This window comes from Pantherophis guttatus, chromosome 1 (assembly GCF_059756535.1).
Source record: "Pantherophis guttatus breed Tessera chromosome 1, ASM5975653v1, whole genome shotgun sequence".
In the NCBI taxonomy this organism is placed as follows: Eukaryota; Metazoa; Chordata; class Lepidosauria; order Squamata; family Colubridae; genus Pantherophis; species Pantherophis guttatus.
Window position 1 is genome coordinate 155,040,327 of NC_142063.1, and position 17,163 is coordinate 155,057,489.

General features: G+C 38.8%; 1 protein-coding gene across 4 annotated transcripts in view; it reads right to left on the reverse strand.

The window, feature by feature from the left end:
• Nucleotides 1-13,862: 13,862 nt before the first annotated feature.
• Nucleotides 13,863-17,163, reverse strand: part of ATF2 (activating transcription factor 2) — a 49,559-nt gene continuing 46,258 nt past the window's right edge. For all 4 annotated transcript variants that reach the window (XM_034427859.2, XM_087882033.1, XM_087882032.1 and 1 more), the window contains one exon: nucleotides 13,863-16,717. In XM_034427859.2, coding sequence (XP_034283750.1) covers nucleotides 16,491-16,717 — 227 coding nt within the window. In that variant the 3' untranslated portion in view covers nucleotides 13,863-16,490. The remainder of the gene's footprint in view (nucleotides 16,718-17,163) is intronic.

Here is a 17,163-nt window from a genome sequence, read left to right on the forward strand (position 1 = left end):
CTTTAGAGCGCTCCATGGCTTAGGACCGGGGTACTTACGAGACCGCCTTCTGCCACCAATAGCCTCTCACCGCCCAGTACGCTCCCATAGAGAGGGGCTTCTCAGGGTGCCGTCAGCCAAACAATGTTGACTGGCGGCCCCCAGGGGGAGAGCCTTTTCTGTGGGGGCACCCACCATCTGGAACGAACTCCCCCCAGAGATACAGAAGATTCCGGATCTGCGCACTTTCCGCCGTGCCCTCAAAACATTCCTGTTTCAGCAGGCCGGCCTGGCCTAACTTTCCCTTTATATTGCTTTTTGATTTTATTTTAAACTGGGATGTCTTGAATTATCTAGGACCAGAATGTTTGGTATATTTTAATTGGTTTTTTATTATTGGCGTTTGTATTGCATGTATTTTTGTCGTTCGCTGTTCACCGCCCTGAGTCCCTTAGGAATGGGGCGGTATATAAATTTAGTGAATAAATTTAGTGAATAAATAAATAAATAAAATACACAATGAATACACAGTACATTAAGAAATAGTATCTTTGCTTTGCTTCTTTGTGCTGGGTAAACCTACCCAGTGTGGTATGTAAACAATGGTTCTAGAACTTGATAATTGTTAATTCAATAAAACCATGGCTTAGTGCAATGATGGCTAACCTTTTTGCCATTGCATACCAGGAGGGGGGCGGGGGAGGTTCGCGCATGTACGTGCCCACACCCATAATTTTATGCGCCCCGCCCTGTGCATGCGCGCGCAACCCCCCTCCCCCCAGCTCCTGGCACTTGATGGCCCGGTAGCCTCTCTAGGAATCTCTGGAGGCTGGGGACAGCAAAAAAGACACTTCCTGTCCCACTAGGAGTTGGGAAATGGGCCATTTCAGGCCTCCAGAGGGCCTCTGAGGGAGTGGGAAAGGCTGTTTTCGCCTTCCCCAGATGTAGAGAGGCCCTGGAGCCAGGCAAGAAAGAAAAACAGGCCCTCCCCACCCTCCCAGGCCCTCTGGAGGCAGGAAACAGCCTGTTTCCCTACTTCTGGTCCCAGAAGGCCCAAAAATCAGCTGGCTGGCACGTGCATGCGCGCCAGAGCTGAGCTGGCGTGCCCACTGTGACACGCATGCCATAGGTTCACCATCACAGGCTTAGTGCAATATGAGAACCTTGTGGCCATATTTAAATAGATTTTTGAAACGTGAATTTTAAATACAATATCAACCTAATAGATATTAACTTAAAACTCAAACACTGAATTAAATCAGTATATCATTTACAAGGGGAAGAGAGTTTCCATTCAAAATCAGAATATTTTCTATTTTGCAAAATATATTAATTTGGACTTCAAAATAACAAGAACATTTGTGAATGGAAAAGAACAGTTATATAGTAATATTGTATTAGTTTTTTTCTGAATTCTCTGAGAGATATTTGTAGGATATGATCTAAGTGCACATTAGAAATGTGTGGAACTTTAGTCATAATGTTCTGCTAGCTGTAGCATTTTGGACACTCATGGACATAGCCAATTCCAATGTGTTATTACAGATGGTGTAGATATTGGTGCAGTACCACGAAAACTTCATCTAAGTCCATTCTTCAGTATGAGAGGACAGGTTGCCTACAAAATGGCCAGCACCTGTCCCTTTAAGACCTCTCCTTAGCCAGCACAGCAACTACTAGCTATAACAGCTGAGCAGAGAGGCAGCTGGGAGTGTTAGCATTGGGGAAGTGGATGTGTGTTTGTGTCTGGAAGTAAAGTAACACAAAGCAGATAGAAAAAAAATACTGTTCTCCAGCAGTAGGGCTCACAAGGATTAGTAGCTGGAGGAGCAAGATGATGATGATGAGGAGGAGGAGGAGGAGAAGGAGAAGTGGGAAAAAGTGGAGTAGTGAGCAGTGAGTACTAGCCTCTGAATGCTTGTATATGTGTTGCTTAAGGACCTGTGTGGTTGTGTGGGCTCTCATAGGTTTTGAAGCCCATTGACTTAGGTATACATACCTGTGGCATCCAGAATGAAACTCAGTGATTTTGTGCCTAAATTATTAACCATTGAATCTCATAGAGTTATTACTGTAGAGAAAAATGGAGGCGTGCTATGCAAGCCACCCTGAAATCCTAATTACAGTTTGGTACAATTGGTTCATAAGAGAGTCTGTACAAACACAGAATGTCTTGTTCTCATTCTGGACTATGGTGGGTTAGAAACGTAGTTAATAAATAAATTGCATATGCAAATTGTGCCATCCCTATTCCCAAGTCTAATGTTCAAGAGCAAAACTTGGGTGGCTTCTCCCCAGAAGTGTCAGCATGTATTGTTTTGAAGAAGAAAAAAATTCTATTCAGGGAAAGATTACAAATACAATATTTCATCCGCACAATAATAAGGAAGCGAAATCCAGTTTTCCTCCAATGGCAACTTGACCATAATGGCAACAACTGTAATAGCCAATATACAATGATACATTGGTTTGGTGGTATCAGTATCTTGCATACTGAGGCATTTTATTTATTTATTTATTTATTTATTTATTTTTAAATTTGTATACCGCCCTTCTCCCTGAGGACTCAGGTTGGTGAACAGCCAAGTAAAAACATGAACTACAAACATTAAAATACAATTAAAAAGATATATTTGAAGATTTCACAAAACTAGGCAGAGACAGATTAAATTACCATCTTAAATCTTATGAGTTTATACAACAGCAAGATGAAATTGACTCAGATCTTATCCATGATATTGTTGCTAGATTTAGGGGCTTCACTAAGATTATCTTGTTCAGGGCCCTTCAGAATGGAAGCACCTTGTTAACCAGATTGCTCATAAGCAAAGCTAAAATGTCTTACTGTCTTTATGAGGAATTTAAGAAATTCCTAATCGTGGAAAACGCCTAGAAATTTCAAACAAAGATGCATTTCTGTGGAATATTTTTACTTGCCACTAGATGGTGCTTCATTTCAAAACATGGGGAAGTAGGGAATATCCAGTTTTCAAAAGAAGACAACTCTTTAAAGAAAAATAGTACTTTGGATTTGTTATGGCATACCACAATGGGATATCTTCCTTCCACTCATGCCAGAGATAAAGCCTTCTTGTTTTCTACTTTTAAATACCTATGTGGGCTGGATGTCTTTCCTCCAGTGCTAAAAAAAAAAAAAGACCTCCATGTAACCATTTTCCAATAATGGAGCCAGGGCATTTCACAGTGGGACATGGGTGACCCTGGGGTGGGTGTGGGGGGGGGCGACTTAAATTGGAGCACGTGATCCTTTCTAGGAACATTTTTTCTGGAACATCTCCTGCTGAAGGAAGCTGTTGCCAAACTATGACAATTTTTTAGGTTTTAATAAATAGGGTATATAGAGGATCACACAGCAGCCTTACATATGTCTCCAAAATGGTTATTAGTGTAGAAGATGACAGGTGTGACTGTGTTTTTAGTTGAATGGGCCACAATTCTCTATGGTCCTGGTTTGTTCCATATTGCAGACATTTTTAATGACCCAGGTGAAAGGGTTGAAAGGCTTTTGGAAGTCTGTAGATGATTTTTTTTTCTCTTTTCAGATAGATCTGAATAGAATATCTGGCAGGGGTGGGTTCTACTTACCTTTACTACCGGTTTGCAGTGGGGCCACGCGCGCTCGCTCGCTTTGCTGGCACGTGTGTGCGCTTCTGCGCATGCACAGAAGCGTTTTGATGATGTCAGGGTCAGTGTGCAGAGCCTCCCGCCAGTTTTACTACCGGTTCTATAGAACTGGTGCGAACCAGGGGCAACCCACCACTGATATCTGGCTTGTAGTTGTACTATTTTAAATCATGGGGATTGATTTAAGGCTGCAGAAGAATAAATTAACCTTTAGACATAAAGTTTGGTTTTAGGCCCAAATTTAGTCACAAATGATAGTTTCTTTTTGGATGGTGCAGAACTGACTGATAGCTCACTTATTTCCAAACTTGCTTGGCAGAGGTTTTGGCTGCTACTATAGGAATACTATGTGTTCAATATTGCATATAGCCACTCCTAGTTTAGTGGCTACCATGTTTGGTGACTGGGAGTACGGTGATAATTTTTTAAAAAAGAACAATTTTCCATGCAATATCTGTAATAATAAAATGTTGTACACCTGATAACATGCCAGAGTGAGAGTAAAGCTGGAGTAGCTATATGAGAGAACTTTATTAAATGAGAAGACAAGCAAACAGTGATTTTCCCAGTGTCTGTCTGTCTGTCTTGTTTAGTGACCATTTCACTTCCAATTTAAGGAATGGACTGTAGTCACAAAACAAGTAGAGAGTTTAGTTGCTTCCTGCAACTGTGAATGATGAACAGTATGGACTTAAAACCCAGTAATCATTTCTCTTGTGAGACTATCTGGTTGCTGGTATGTATGCTCAGTTGATTAGGCGTAAGGACCAGTTAAATACTGGTACTTGGTCACCATGTTTAATCTCAAGGATGGGTTAAGTAAACTCAGAAGACTCTGTGAATTCTGTGATGTGAGATTGCTTGGAACCTCCCCCCCACAATCCATTATAATATGAACCAAAGCATGGCGATCGGAACAATTAATTAAATTACCTAAAAGTGTATTCACTGGATTCTCAGTCAAAGTGATTGAGACCCTTGACAATAGATAGGCAAAGGATTATATAGGATATTTTTAAAAGTTGCATCAATAATCATGAATAATTAATTACATTTGCATAGACAAGAACTCATCCTCCTCTATATCAATAACTAGCTGGATACTCATGCTCCGCTATGAAACTATGTGATCGGGCTTGATAAATTGACACTTACAGCTTGAAAATAAATGAGTAGTTGATCAGCCTCTCCTCTCCCCTTCTCTCCTTCAGCCTTGCCCCACAGAAACATCTCCTATCCTATCCCCTTCTCTCCCTCAGGCTTGCCCCAAAGAATCCTCCCATATCCTATCCCCTTCTCTCCCTCAGGCTTTCTAGCCCCTTCTCTCCCTCAGGCTTGCCCCACAGAAGCCTGTCCTATGCTATCCCATTCTCTCCAGAGTTATTTTCAAGTTGGGAGGGGGAGTGAGTAGAACCTGTAACTAATTAGCATCAGAGCGTGTTAAAATAGTATAGGAAATACTAATGCTCTGATGGTCATTTCGAAAAATCCTTTCCTAGTGAGCACCTAGAAGCCAAGAGGAACAAACGTGGCAAATGTCAAGTTTGTAGACTTTACGGTTCTGGAGATTTCGTGATTACGGCGTGAGTGGTTTTTGCTTTTATATGTATATATAGATAGATAAGAATTCGCCTGAATTCAGACCTTGAGGCTGACACCCATAGTATTACTTTCACCCCTGATCTACATTCCTTTACTATTGCATTATAAAATAATCCTTTGGCCGCCTGACATTTCTGTGCCCTTCTTATCTGACTTGCGTTCCCTTCCTCAGGGTCACTTTAAACCAAGTTGCGTTCTCAAAGGACATCCTGAATCCCTGCAACTACTTTAATTCGATACATAACAATCTTAAACTAAGAAAACCTTCTTTGAGAGAATTTTAACTTTTAAATTCCTCATCTTTTGAAACATTCATCTGATGTTATATGGATTCATCGGTGGATAAATTTTGTCAGCCTCTTGATATTAGGAATTAGAGCCACTTTAGAGTGTACTTTAGAATTTATAAAGCTGTTTTGTTTCCTATGTTTGAACCTGGATGAAAACATGAAGAATGTCTTGTCTTATTAAAAACACTAGGAATAATAGCTGCTTTCATCACTTATTACCAGCTTTAAAGGGGACTATGGAGCTGGATGTAAGCTCCAATTTCAAAGCCGTGTGTGCTGAGGGTTGGTTTCTCCAGTAGCATCTTTTTCTTTCTGGAAGCTCTCCATATCTGAGCCCACAGCAAAGCAAGTTATGTAAATACCGTCTTTTGCATGATAATGTGTGTGGCATAATAAAAACATCCAACCTGTGATTATTCATTTGCCAAGCTTCCCAACTGCACGCTTTCCTTCTTTTCTAAATCCATACTAACTAATTTAGGATGACAGTTGATGAAATGGTCTAATCATAAAAGCTTAGGCTATAATCTTTAAAGAGATTACTTAGATAAATAAAAAAATCACAGGCAGCCCTGTGTTTTGTGGGATAAAATTAGGCTTCAATTTGTTGTAAACTTCTTTGCAGACAAGACCAAAAGAACTTTCAGCTGAGCACAGGAACTTTGCTGACACAAAGTATTTACAAAATTGAAAACAAATGTAGTCCCGTTTTGCTGCTATTAAACTGGCTTCTGTTCAAATACCTTGGCTGTGGGTCTGGCTGGCAGTATTGATCCCTTGCTCTAAACGAGAGCTATTTAGGGAAGCTTTTAACTAGCAAATTCACAAGCTCTCACGCACGATCTCACTGTATTTTCTTCAAAAGGTACACTCTCAGAGGATAGATTATACTGCATCAAATACAATGTCAAATATCTTGGAAGTCTGCTTTATGGTTTGCAACCTTTCTGGGAGGGGAAGAAAAGATTTATGATCTTTAATAGGCGCAGGAACCATTTCTTACCATTTTATCTGACACCCTACCGGTAGCTAAGAAAGTCACGGGTGGAAGGGAAAACTCCACCCTGATGCCATTCAAAAAGATGGTGTCATCAGAGCAGTGACGGTGAACCTTTTGGACTCAGTGTGTCAAAAATTCAGAAAATGCCTAACTTGACTCTTCTGGCATGTCTTTCATACACACATACACAGACAAAAGAGAAGCAATTTATAACAGAGTGGCTGTAGATCATGGGTGTCCAACCTTTTGGCTTGCCTGAGCCACATTCAGCAAAGAGGAATTATCTTGGTCTGTATATAAAATATATAATATAGTTAATGTACATAAATGATTTATTAAAAGTTTATGGCCTTGTGGGGCTGTATTACCTGTTGTCCTGGGCTGCATGCATTTAGATAGTGAGATGGGTGGCCTATAAATTAATTACTTATGTATTTGTAAATATTTTTCTATTTGTCTCTGTCTCTCAAAAAAATAATGTCTATCCAAGGCAGCTCTGGGCCGCCAGAGGCCTGGAAACTTCAGAGAATGCTCTTGCATGGCCTTTGCAGCAGAGGTGGGTTTCAGTAGGTTCTGAACCAGTAGCGGAAATTTTGAGTAGTTCGGAGAACCGGTAGTAAAAATTCTGACTGGCCCCACCCCAATTTATTCTCTGCCTCCCGAGTCCCAGCTGATTGGGAGGAAATGGGGATTTTACAGAAACCTTTCCCTGGAGTGGGGAGGGAATGGAGATTTTACAGTATCCTTCCCCTGCCATACCCACCAAGCCACACCCACAGAACCGGAAGTAAAAATTTTTACTGCTTTGCAGTCTCCAAAAGGATGGAAAATTGTACCCCATTGTCTGGAAGGTCCACAACTGGTTGCTACCGGTTCACCCCGCTTCGGGCGAACCAGTAGCAGCAGCGGCGGGATGCTCTGCCCACCTGCCTGGATGCTTCTGTGCATGTGCAGAAGCTTCTGCACACGAGCAAACCAGTAGCGATGGGTTTTGAAACCCGCCCCTGGTCCATAAAGCACAAAAGAGTGTGTGCTCTTGTGAACTGTCTGGAAGTTGTGCAAAAGGCTCCTGCTGTCGTGCAGTCTCTGGAAACTCCGAAAAACAGGTAAGAACACTCTTGCATGATTTCCAAAAGCTCCAAGGACCACTCATGTAACTTCCAGAGGTTCTCCAGGGCCTCTAGGTGTATCACCAAACTTCCAAAAAAAGTTTTGGAAGAAGACACTGGCATTTCTATATTGTTGTAATTAAGAAACCTACACAAATGCGACCATGAAGTCATGAGGACATGAACTTGACTTGAAGATTTAAATTCTTAGTTTTTAACTGGCAAACTTATTGGGGCAGAAGTCTTAACTTTTTACAGGGTCATTCAAGCAATGTAATACATACTATGCCAGTGATGGTTAAACTTTTTGGTGCCGAGTGTCCAAAGTGTGTGCGTGCACACAAATGCACACACACATGCCCAAACCCCCAATATGCAATGTGAGCACCCCCCACGCATGTGCCCCGGCCCCATGCATGCACACATCCCCCTTCATGTGCCCCAGCCCCCCCCACATGTGCCCCGGCCCCTCCCATGCCCCGTTTTGGTTTCCAGGTTGGTGCAGGAGACTTTCCAGGTCCAAAACAGGGTGCCGGGGGGCCTCATGAGACTCTGCCCTGAGACACTGGCCTGCTGCTGCTGCTGCTGCTGCTGCTGCCTCTTTGCCAGTGCGAACGGCCTGCCACCCCAGCCTCTTTGCCAGCGCGAACGGCTTGCTGCCGCAGCCTCCTTACCAGCACGAGCCCTCCCCCCATGCCCTGTTTTGAGCCAGGAAAGCCTCCACCAACCTGGAAACCAAAAGGGGGGCGGGGGGGCCTCGCACAGCATGGGGGGTCTTGGGTGGTGCGCCTGCATGTGAACCCCCAAATGCAATGCGAGGACCCTGCGTATGCACCCCCCGCATGCACGGCAGAGACCCGAAGACCAGCTGGCTGGCAGGAAGTGCATGGGCATGTGCAGTGGAGCTGGGCTGGGGCGACGGCTGGCGTTCTGCAGAGGGCTCTGTGTGCCACCTGTGGCATGCATGCCATAGGTTTGCCATCATGGTACTATGCCAATTTTAAAGGGCAGAACACACTGCCTAATTAACAATTTGGAAATACTGTGTGGCCTCTAGGTGTATCGCCAAAAATGACACATGTGTCATAGGTTTACCATCACCAATGTAGAGCACCAAGGCCATAATCATAAAAATTGATAGTTTCTTCCATGCTTAATAACATCCATTAACACAATGAGTTTCAGACTCTGCTATTTGATCCCTTCCCAGGGTGATTTCTCTTCTTATTTAAGCAGTGATATTATATCTATGCTGCTGTAATTTGCAGCAATATTAGTATCGGTCTAAAACTAGACTCGCAGTGAAATGTTTCTCCTATATATCATCAGTATTAACACAATATTGTTGATATTGTGAAAGATCCTCAAGAGATTTACCTTTGCAGTATGTTATACCAAGGAGCTTGGGGAGATTTATGGAATGTGTCATGTAGTTAGTCATTAGCTCAAATTTAGGACTTATCAATACACATTCCTTTAGCCCTTGAGCTGGCGGAAAAGCATGCCAGCATAAATGGTGCTGCCCCATCCACTGAACCCTATCTGGTCTCGGGAATTATGCTGGTAAAAGGTGCTGTCTGTACAGTTTTAATTTATTTTATTGATTTACACAGCTACCTATCTGCCCCTGTGACACTGGGTAGCAAACATAGGATTGAAAGTATAGGGCAGATACTCTCTCCCCCCTCTCTCTGTATCTCTGTCTTTCTCTCCCCGCCCTCTGTATCTATGTCTCTCTCTCTCCCCCTCTGTATCTATGTCTCTCTCTTCCCTCTCTGTATCTCTATGTCTTTCTCTCTCCCCCCTCTCTCTGTATCTCTCTGTCTCTCTCTCTCCCACTCTCTCTCTCTCTCTGTATGTGTCTCTCCCCCCCCCGTCTCTCTGTATTTCTCTATGTCTCTCCCTCTCTCTCTGTTTATCTCTGTCTCTGGCCCGGCCTCTTCTGCATCCCCCACCATCGCCCTTACCTTTTCAGGCCAGGCCTTCGCAGCTCTCTGCACCAGAGCAGAAACTTGGGGGGCCCCCTCCGTCCTCCCTACACAGATGACCAAAAAAATGAAAAATTAACCTCAGGACAGAGTTGAGCCACTCTGAATGATAAAATACTTTGACTGGAAATAATTATTGCTTAAATCCAGCTATGTATCATAAGATAATCATAAGACAACTATTGATCTTTTTTATTTTAGTTCAGTTTATTGACTGAAGTTCATACTTGCATGTAAATGAGAAAGTAGAGCTAAAAACGAATGTTATTTAAAATTTATTTTTATTTATTAAATTTATAATGCTGTCATTTCACTATCAAAGGACTCCGGGTGGCTTTAATATTTAATCATCAAATGTTTCTTCTGAAGCCACTTAAATATATTTATTATTATTAGAAACATTATTTTTAAAGCTGGTATTATTGCTTACAAAATTTGCAAGACTTTATATTCTTTGGCTTCTTTCAGATCTTGTGTTTCATCATCTTTGATTATTTTTTTTTTTACCAATTTTGTGTAAAGCCTCAAATTGACATTAGGCAATGTACAAAAGCAACATTACATCTCACTGATTTAACTAGAATTAAATAATACAATTTGTTCTTATTTTAAACATACTGCAATCACAATTCGTATTATTGAGTAGAAACCAATGCAATCATCTGACTTTCTCAGGGGAAAATTGAAGACTAACAAACCATACAAAATATTTAAGTTTTCAGAGTCATTTAACTAACATTTTCTCAAGAGACTACCATCACATCTATTGTTAAATGAGAAATGTAACAATTTTCTCATACTAACACACTAGATTGCTCATCTATAATGGGAAACTCTGTAGTTCCTCTCATTTAGCTAAATTGTCCAATATTACAAATGCATACTTGAAAACCATCTCTTTTTAAACCCGAAAGCACCTTTTATGTCTAGTTTATGTAATGTTTCTTAAATAGGAACAAATACAGTGAATACTTTGTTCATTCATTCTTCAGGCATTTTGGTTGTCACTCTAAAATTAAGACATTTTAAAAAGTTGCCTGCCAGATGATTAACAATAAAGGGAAAGAAATCTCTTTCTGTAATTGAGAAGGGTTATTTGGAAACAATTCAATTTTTGAAAGAAATGCTTAGGTGAAGTGTTTAATAACAGGATCAGGACAGGAGTGGAATGGAACACATGTACTACAAACCCCAGCAAATAAAAATTATACAGACATGGTTCAGCCAAAAAAACCCCCCTTCTTGCTCTCAAAATTTGTTCAGTAGAGAATTATCAATTTGTTCTGATTGCTAGATTTAATTATTAATAAAGCAAAGTATTCAGTATTTTCAAATGCGTAGCACAGTATTACAGAAATAATATTATATATTGTAAATAATATTACAGTATTACACAACCATGAATGGTGTGAATGGGTTTTAATTGCTTTTAATGGTTTAATTTTTAATGTTTTAAATATGGTTTTTAAATGCATTGTAAGCCGCCTTGAGTCTTCGGAGAAAGGCGGCATACAAGTTGAACAAATAAAATAAATAAGAACCCAATTTCTGCAATTCTGCAGAATTGCAGAAATAAGCAATAAAATATTAAATTGAATTTGAAAATCTTAAAAATAGGCAACTCAGAAGATACGTTGGGCCAAATTTATAGATAGCTGGTGAACTATGGCTCATAATCTGAACAGATAAAAGATTGTTCAATAAAATAGATTCATTAATAGGGATCCAATAGCAGAAATCATTTCAGTGGAAGAAAACATTAAATTTCTTCAAACATCATTCTTAGAAAAAATTGTTATGTTTTACCATTGGTATAATACTTCAGGTCTGATTTCTAAACTTGACAATTCATTTTCAATGACCAGCTTGGATCATTCTTTCATATTTGGTGGGAAAACTATAATACAAATCTGGAAAAGATTCATTCTAGTATGAAACAAATCTTAAAAGTTGCATTTGATTTTAACCTATATTTTTTATTAAATTTCATGAAACTATATATCCCCTGAATCAGCTTTTTATATAACTGCTACAAGGATACTATATGCATCTTACTGGAACAGTTACCTGATCCTTTCAGTGGAAAAAAGGACAACCAAATTGAAGCTATGTGCTTTGATATGAAATTGAAATTGATATGTATTGAAACTTTGATATTGATAGAGATTTCAACTCAATCTGGAAACCATTTTTATATCTAATATTTTTTGTTCTTTTTCATATTTGTTTACGTATTTTCTTCAAAGTATCCGTACAAAAAAAGCAAAACTTTAAAATGTAAAATGATGGGCAAAATATTGTACCTGCTGCATAACTAAATTGCCTTCCAGTATTCTACACTCCAAGGACAATGGTCTTTTACACTAATCCCAGTCTACACATCGTTCAAAATACAGGTAGTCCTTGACTTTCGACCACAGTTGAGTTAAAAATTTATGCTGCTAAGCAAGACATTTGTTATGTGAATTTTGCTTCACGCATTGTAAGCCACCCTGAGTCTCCGGAGAAGGGCGGCATATAAATCAAATAAAAAATAATAAATAAATAAATAAATAAAATGTTAAGTCAATAACTGCAGTTGTTAAGTTAGAACAACATTCATGGTTGTTAAGTGAATCTGGCTTTCCCATTGACTTGGTTTGTCAAAAAGTTGCAAACGATGATCACATGACTTCAGGATACCGCAACTGTCATAAATACAAGTTGGTTGCCAAGTGTCTGAATTTTAATCATGTGACCAGGGAGATGCTGCAACAATCTGAAGTGTGAAAAATGGTCATAAATCTTTTTTTTCAGTGTCGTTGTACCAATAGCAATAGCACTTAGACTTATATACTGCTTTACAGCCCTCTCTAAGTGGTTTAAAGAGCCATCCTATTGCCCCCAACAATCTGGGTCCTCATTTTACTGACCTCGGAAGGATGGAAGGCTGAGTCAACCTTGAGCTGGTCGGGATCGAATCCCTGGCAGTCAGCAGTAGGCAGTTAGCAGTAGTACATTCTGATCATTGTGCCACCATGGTTCTTCGAATGGTAACTAAACAAACTGTTGTGAGTCAAGGACTACCTGTATAATGCTTCAGTTTTGAGAACTTTACAGAACTATTTCTTACAGAAACCTTGATAATATATTTAGTGTTCAAAAAATGAGCCATCCAATTGAAGGATTTAGGATTTTTATGCTAGTACAGGTAGTCGTCAATGTATGACAATTAGCACCAGAATTTCGGTTGCACCACATTGATCTAGTCATTAAACAAGTCACCACATGACCAAACTTATGAAATTTTTTACTGTAGTTGTTCAGCAACTCAATTGACTTTGCTTGTTGGAAGCAAGCTGAGAAGGTTGCAAATCACAACCATGTGACCAACAAGATGCTGCAACCTTCGTAAGTGTGAACTGGTTGCCAAGCAACCAAATTGCAATCATGTAACAATGGGGATAATATGATGGGTCGTAACTTTTAAGACAGGTTGTAGTCACTTTTTCCAAGGATGTTGTAACTTTGAACCACTGTTAAATGAAACAAATTATAAATAGAGGACTATCTGTATGGCTATAGTTTTGGGGACAGGTCTTATTATCAGCTTTAATTTACAGAGTTAAATGTGTGATATCTTGAAATTCCATACAAACAGAATGTTATTAATTAAACTTCAATTTATGTCAAAATCTGAATGAATGCAAATTTGTTCAGTATTTTTTAATGTCATATATAACATTAGAATCCCTTTCTATGCTTAGAGAATTTATTATTTGAAAGAGCTTAAATGTGTAGATATTATGGTAGATATTATGGTATTCTTTGCATTTCAAGATTTTTAATTTCTATTTACAAAAATAAAATTAATCTCTTCGTATCTGTGTATATCTCTTCCTACTTAGCACAACATTATTTGGGAGAGGGTATCTAATATGCAAAAGTTTATATCCCTGTAATTCTTTTAGTCTGAATGGAATTATGGCTATTTAAAAATTAATACGGTCACTTCCATAAACCTTTTTCTAGGTTCTGAATCATGGGAACAGTTGCAATTTCAGTACTCTGTTTTCAGTACCAATATCCTAATAGCACAATCTCATAGACACGCCCACTCAAAATTTGAATATCTCAGTATGTTTACAGCAGGATGGCTTCAGACAAAACTATGCAGGAAACAAATCCTATTCTCTGGCACTATGCCTTGCTGTAGAGAAACAGCAGGACTTGGTAAGGAAATCTCATATCATAAATGCAAGACAGCAGATACAATTTAAAGATAAATTTTATTCTCTTGATGATTTACTCATGCAAACTGCACAGTGAAGAAAACAGTACAGTTTGTGAAACATGTCAAATTCAAGGAACGCAAATGCAAAGTACAGAAGTAGTGACATACAGTTTAAAACGGAATCTATGGTTGTACAACTGTTTTGTTGAACATAGATAGGATTTTCACTAACCCCTCCATTAAAATCATTTTACATATCTCCTCACACATACTTAGATTTACAACAGCAACACTTTTGTTACTAAAAACACCGTGTTACATTAAATAAGGTTTTAAAATAAGATTGGCTTATATTGCTCCAGGCATTGTTACTGAGGCATCATCATTTAATTCAGTGAGCTGCTTCAGAACAGAAATGAAGATAGTAGAGTACAGCACAGCCCATCATATTTAGCAGAGCAAACACAACCAAATTATTCTTACCTAGTTCATGGAATTCACAATGAGAGAGTAATCACTCCAATTCAGATAGGGATATGAGTCCAGATCCCTTGCTTTTTACATTGTGCCTAAATTGGAGGGAGCACAAAGCAGGTGTGTACATCAGGTGTTCACAAGAACATAAATGCCACCTATCAACGATGCATTGCTTTCAACTGGGGGCACATCCCCACCTTGGCATGGCTAGAATTAGATCAAAGCAATTTTCTGTGGAGGTTTCTTTCAGGATTTGTATTTGCTGATGGAGACACTCGTTTTTGTTCTGGGTTTTAAATTCTGTAAGCGTGCTTTCAGTATTACAGTTCTTCTAAAACAACCTGATAAAGCAAAGGCAATTAAGAGTACTTCTTTGCAAACTATGCAAAAACCTGTTCCTTGTAGTTTTAATACCCAAAATATTTAAATTCTTATTTTCAGACTTAAAAGCAATGAAATGATATATACATAATTTAATGACTGCATCCAGTTTCTGTTCAAGTTTGGTTGTACACCATAAAGTTGTTTTCTGTCATTGCCACCACTTAAAATTGTGACTTCATAGCTTGATGGCACCCCAGGTTAAAACAAAGCATAGGTGAAACAAGTCACACAACCCACAATAAATGCAATAAATGCTTGTTATATACATAATGGGTTTCTCCTGGTTTTTTTTTTTACTGCCAGATATTGCATTGTGTAATTTACTTCATTGTTCTACAAAGGTTTACTGATGTGAATGCACAGACCTATATTTTCAAATTTTACAATTTAATAAAATGGTATACTGCTGTTGTTTTTAATGTAAATTCAGAATTAAAATAGATAATGGCACATTAAAAAAAAAAAACTCCGTATCTTACAGATGATTGGATAATGAGATGAACTGTACCTACACCATCTCATCAGAAACTACATCATGGAATGTTAATTATCCAAGTTCACACAGTAAATTACAATTCAAAATTGCAAACACCTATTCAAGCCAGCATCACATTGAAGGCATCTTTAAACATTCAAGCACAGATTGCCGGCATAAAGTATTGAATCATTCTTGTTTTCACTCATGTATCTACATGCACACTCACAAATGCATACTGCACACCCACGCACACCCACATACTGTAATTGTTTCCAAGGTATGGTAAATCATTAACTTCCCCGCATCCAGGTATCAAAATTTCTCTACTAAAACATGACAGTGCTTACACAAGAATAAAGTCAAGTTATGTTGCAACTACAAGACATTAACCAAAAAAGAAAGAAATCTTGAGTTGTTTGATGAGGGAATTTAAGCTTTTCTGGCACCCATACCATAGTAGAACGCACAAAAGCTTCTTACTTTAAAAGTCAAGAAACCACAAAATATCAAGTTATGTTGATTTTGAAAAACAGTTCCATTTTTCAACCCTGTTAACATCTGTCCATTGTCTTTTTTGATTTTTGTAAATGGACAGCTGCAGAATTTATTTCCATGTCAGAAATGAAAGTCCTGATTTTAAAATGGAAGTGTTAGCTAAACTGGTATCAATTAAAAAGAAAATCTAGCTAAAATGACCCTGATCAAGATTATGTATGTGCATAAAAGTACTGTATATCATATACTGTACTGGCCCTGTTGAACAAAATTCTTTAAAAAAACATCCAAAGTTAAAAAGCCAAAAAAATATTAATGCTACATAATATAATCAAACATATTCTCCCAATGTTTTCTTCTCATAATGTGCAAAACAATACAAAGGCAAAAAGACTAAAAGCAAATTTACCATTCCGGTCTTTTCCCCTCTTGCCTAGTGCTTTATGATCGTGTCAACTTTACAAAGTTTATGTAGAACTTTGGTATAAAATATTATAAGATTATGATCACAGTTTTGGGATGAGTATTTAGTGACTGGTCTTATTATTTTTGGAATATGAAATGAAAGAGGAGTACATTTCAACTGTACCAACACTTTTACATGGCAAGCAATGAAAATAACAAGCCATCCTAGTTAGGAATCAAAGTGACTACAAAGAGACTAAAACCGGCTGTGCAATTCCTGTTTGCCAACTTCCAAAGCCAAATTCAAGTTTGTATTTTACAGATGAGTAATTATTAAGCTACAGATGTTTCCTAGATGAAGGCTATTTCCTTGGTTTCCCTTTGAAGCTGCTAAGGAATATCTAAAAACAAAGTTAAGTTTTTGATCAACTTCCTGAAGGCTGTGATTGGGACGGAGGTGCCATGACAATCTGTGACAGCACTGGCTCTGTACTCTGGTCAGGCATCTGGCTGAGAACTGACGTAGCCACTGCTTCTGCCTTGGAAGTGGAGCTTACTCCATTAGAAGTGCTGACGGAACTATGCTGAATAGCTTCGGTGTGAGGACTACTTGGCACGGAAATGTCTTCGGAACTGTCATCTTTATCTGTTGCTGAAAAGAGAAGAACAGCATTTCTATTCCTTGTTCATGAAACACCCACCAACCATCGTGTTATATCCAAACAACTACAGGTTGAAAATTCTGACACAAACAATGTTTTAAAGGTTTTAACAGGCGGTTAAAGCTACTTCATGAAACAACGTGGTCCCTTCATTTTTGAGAAAAGCAACTGAATGGTTTCATTATGCTTTGCTTCACTCCTCAGACTCCTGCTCTTACAATAACTGGAAATCAAGAGGGAGATAGGGGTGTACATGAAGGGCCTTAATGGGCCAATGGCACCTATGCATCTCGCTGTGAAATAGGCTAATCAACCCCCCCCAAGTTTAATATTTCGTGTCAGTCATACAAAAGAGCAAGCTCCTGTTCTATTAAATTGCATTAGCTGCTAGTCATATATATTGCGAAGAAACTTTTTATTTTAATAACCAAAAATA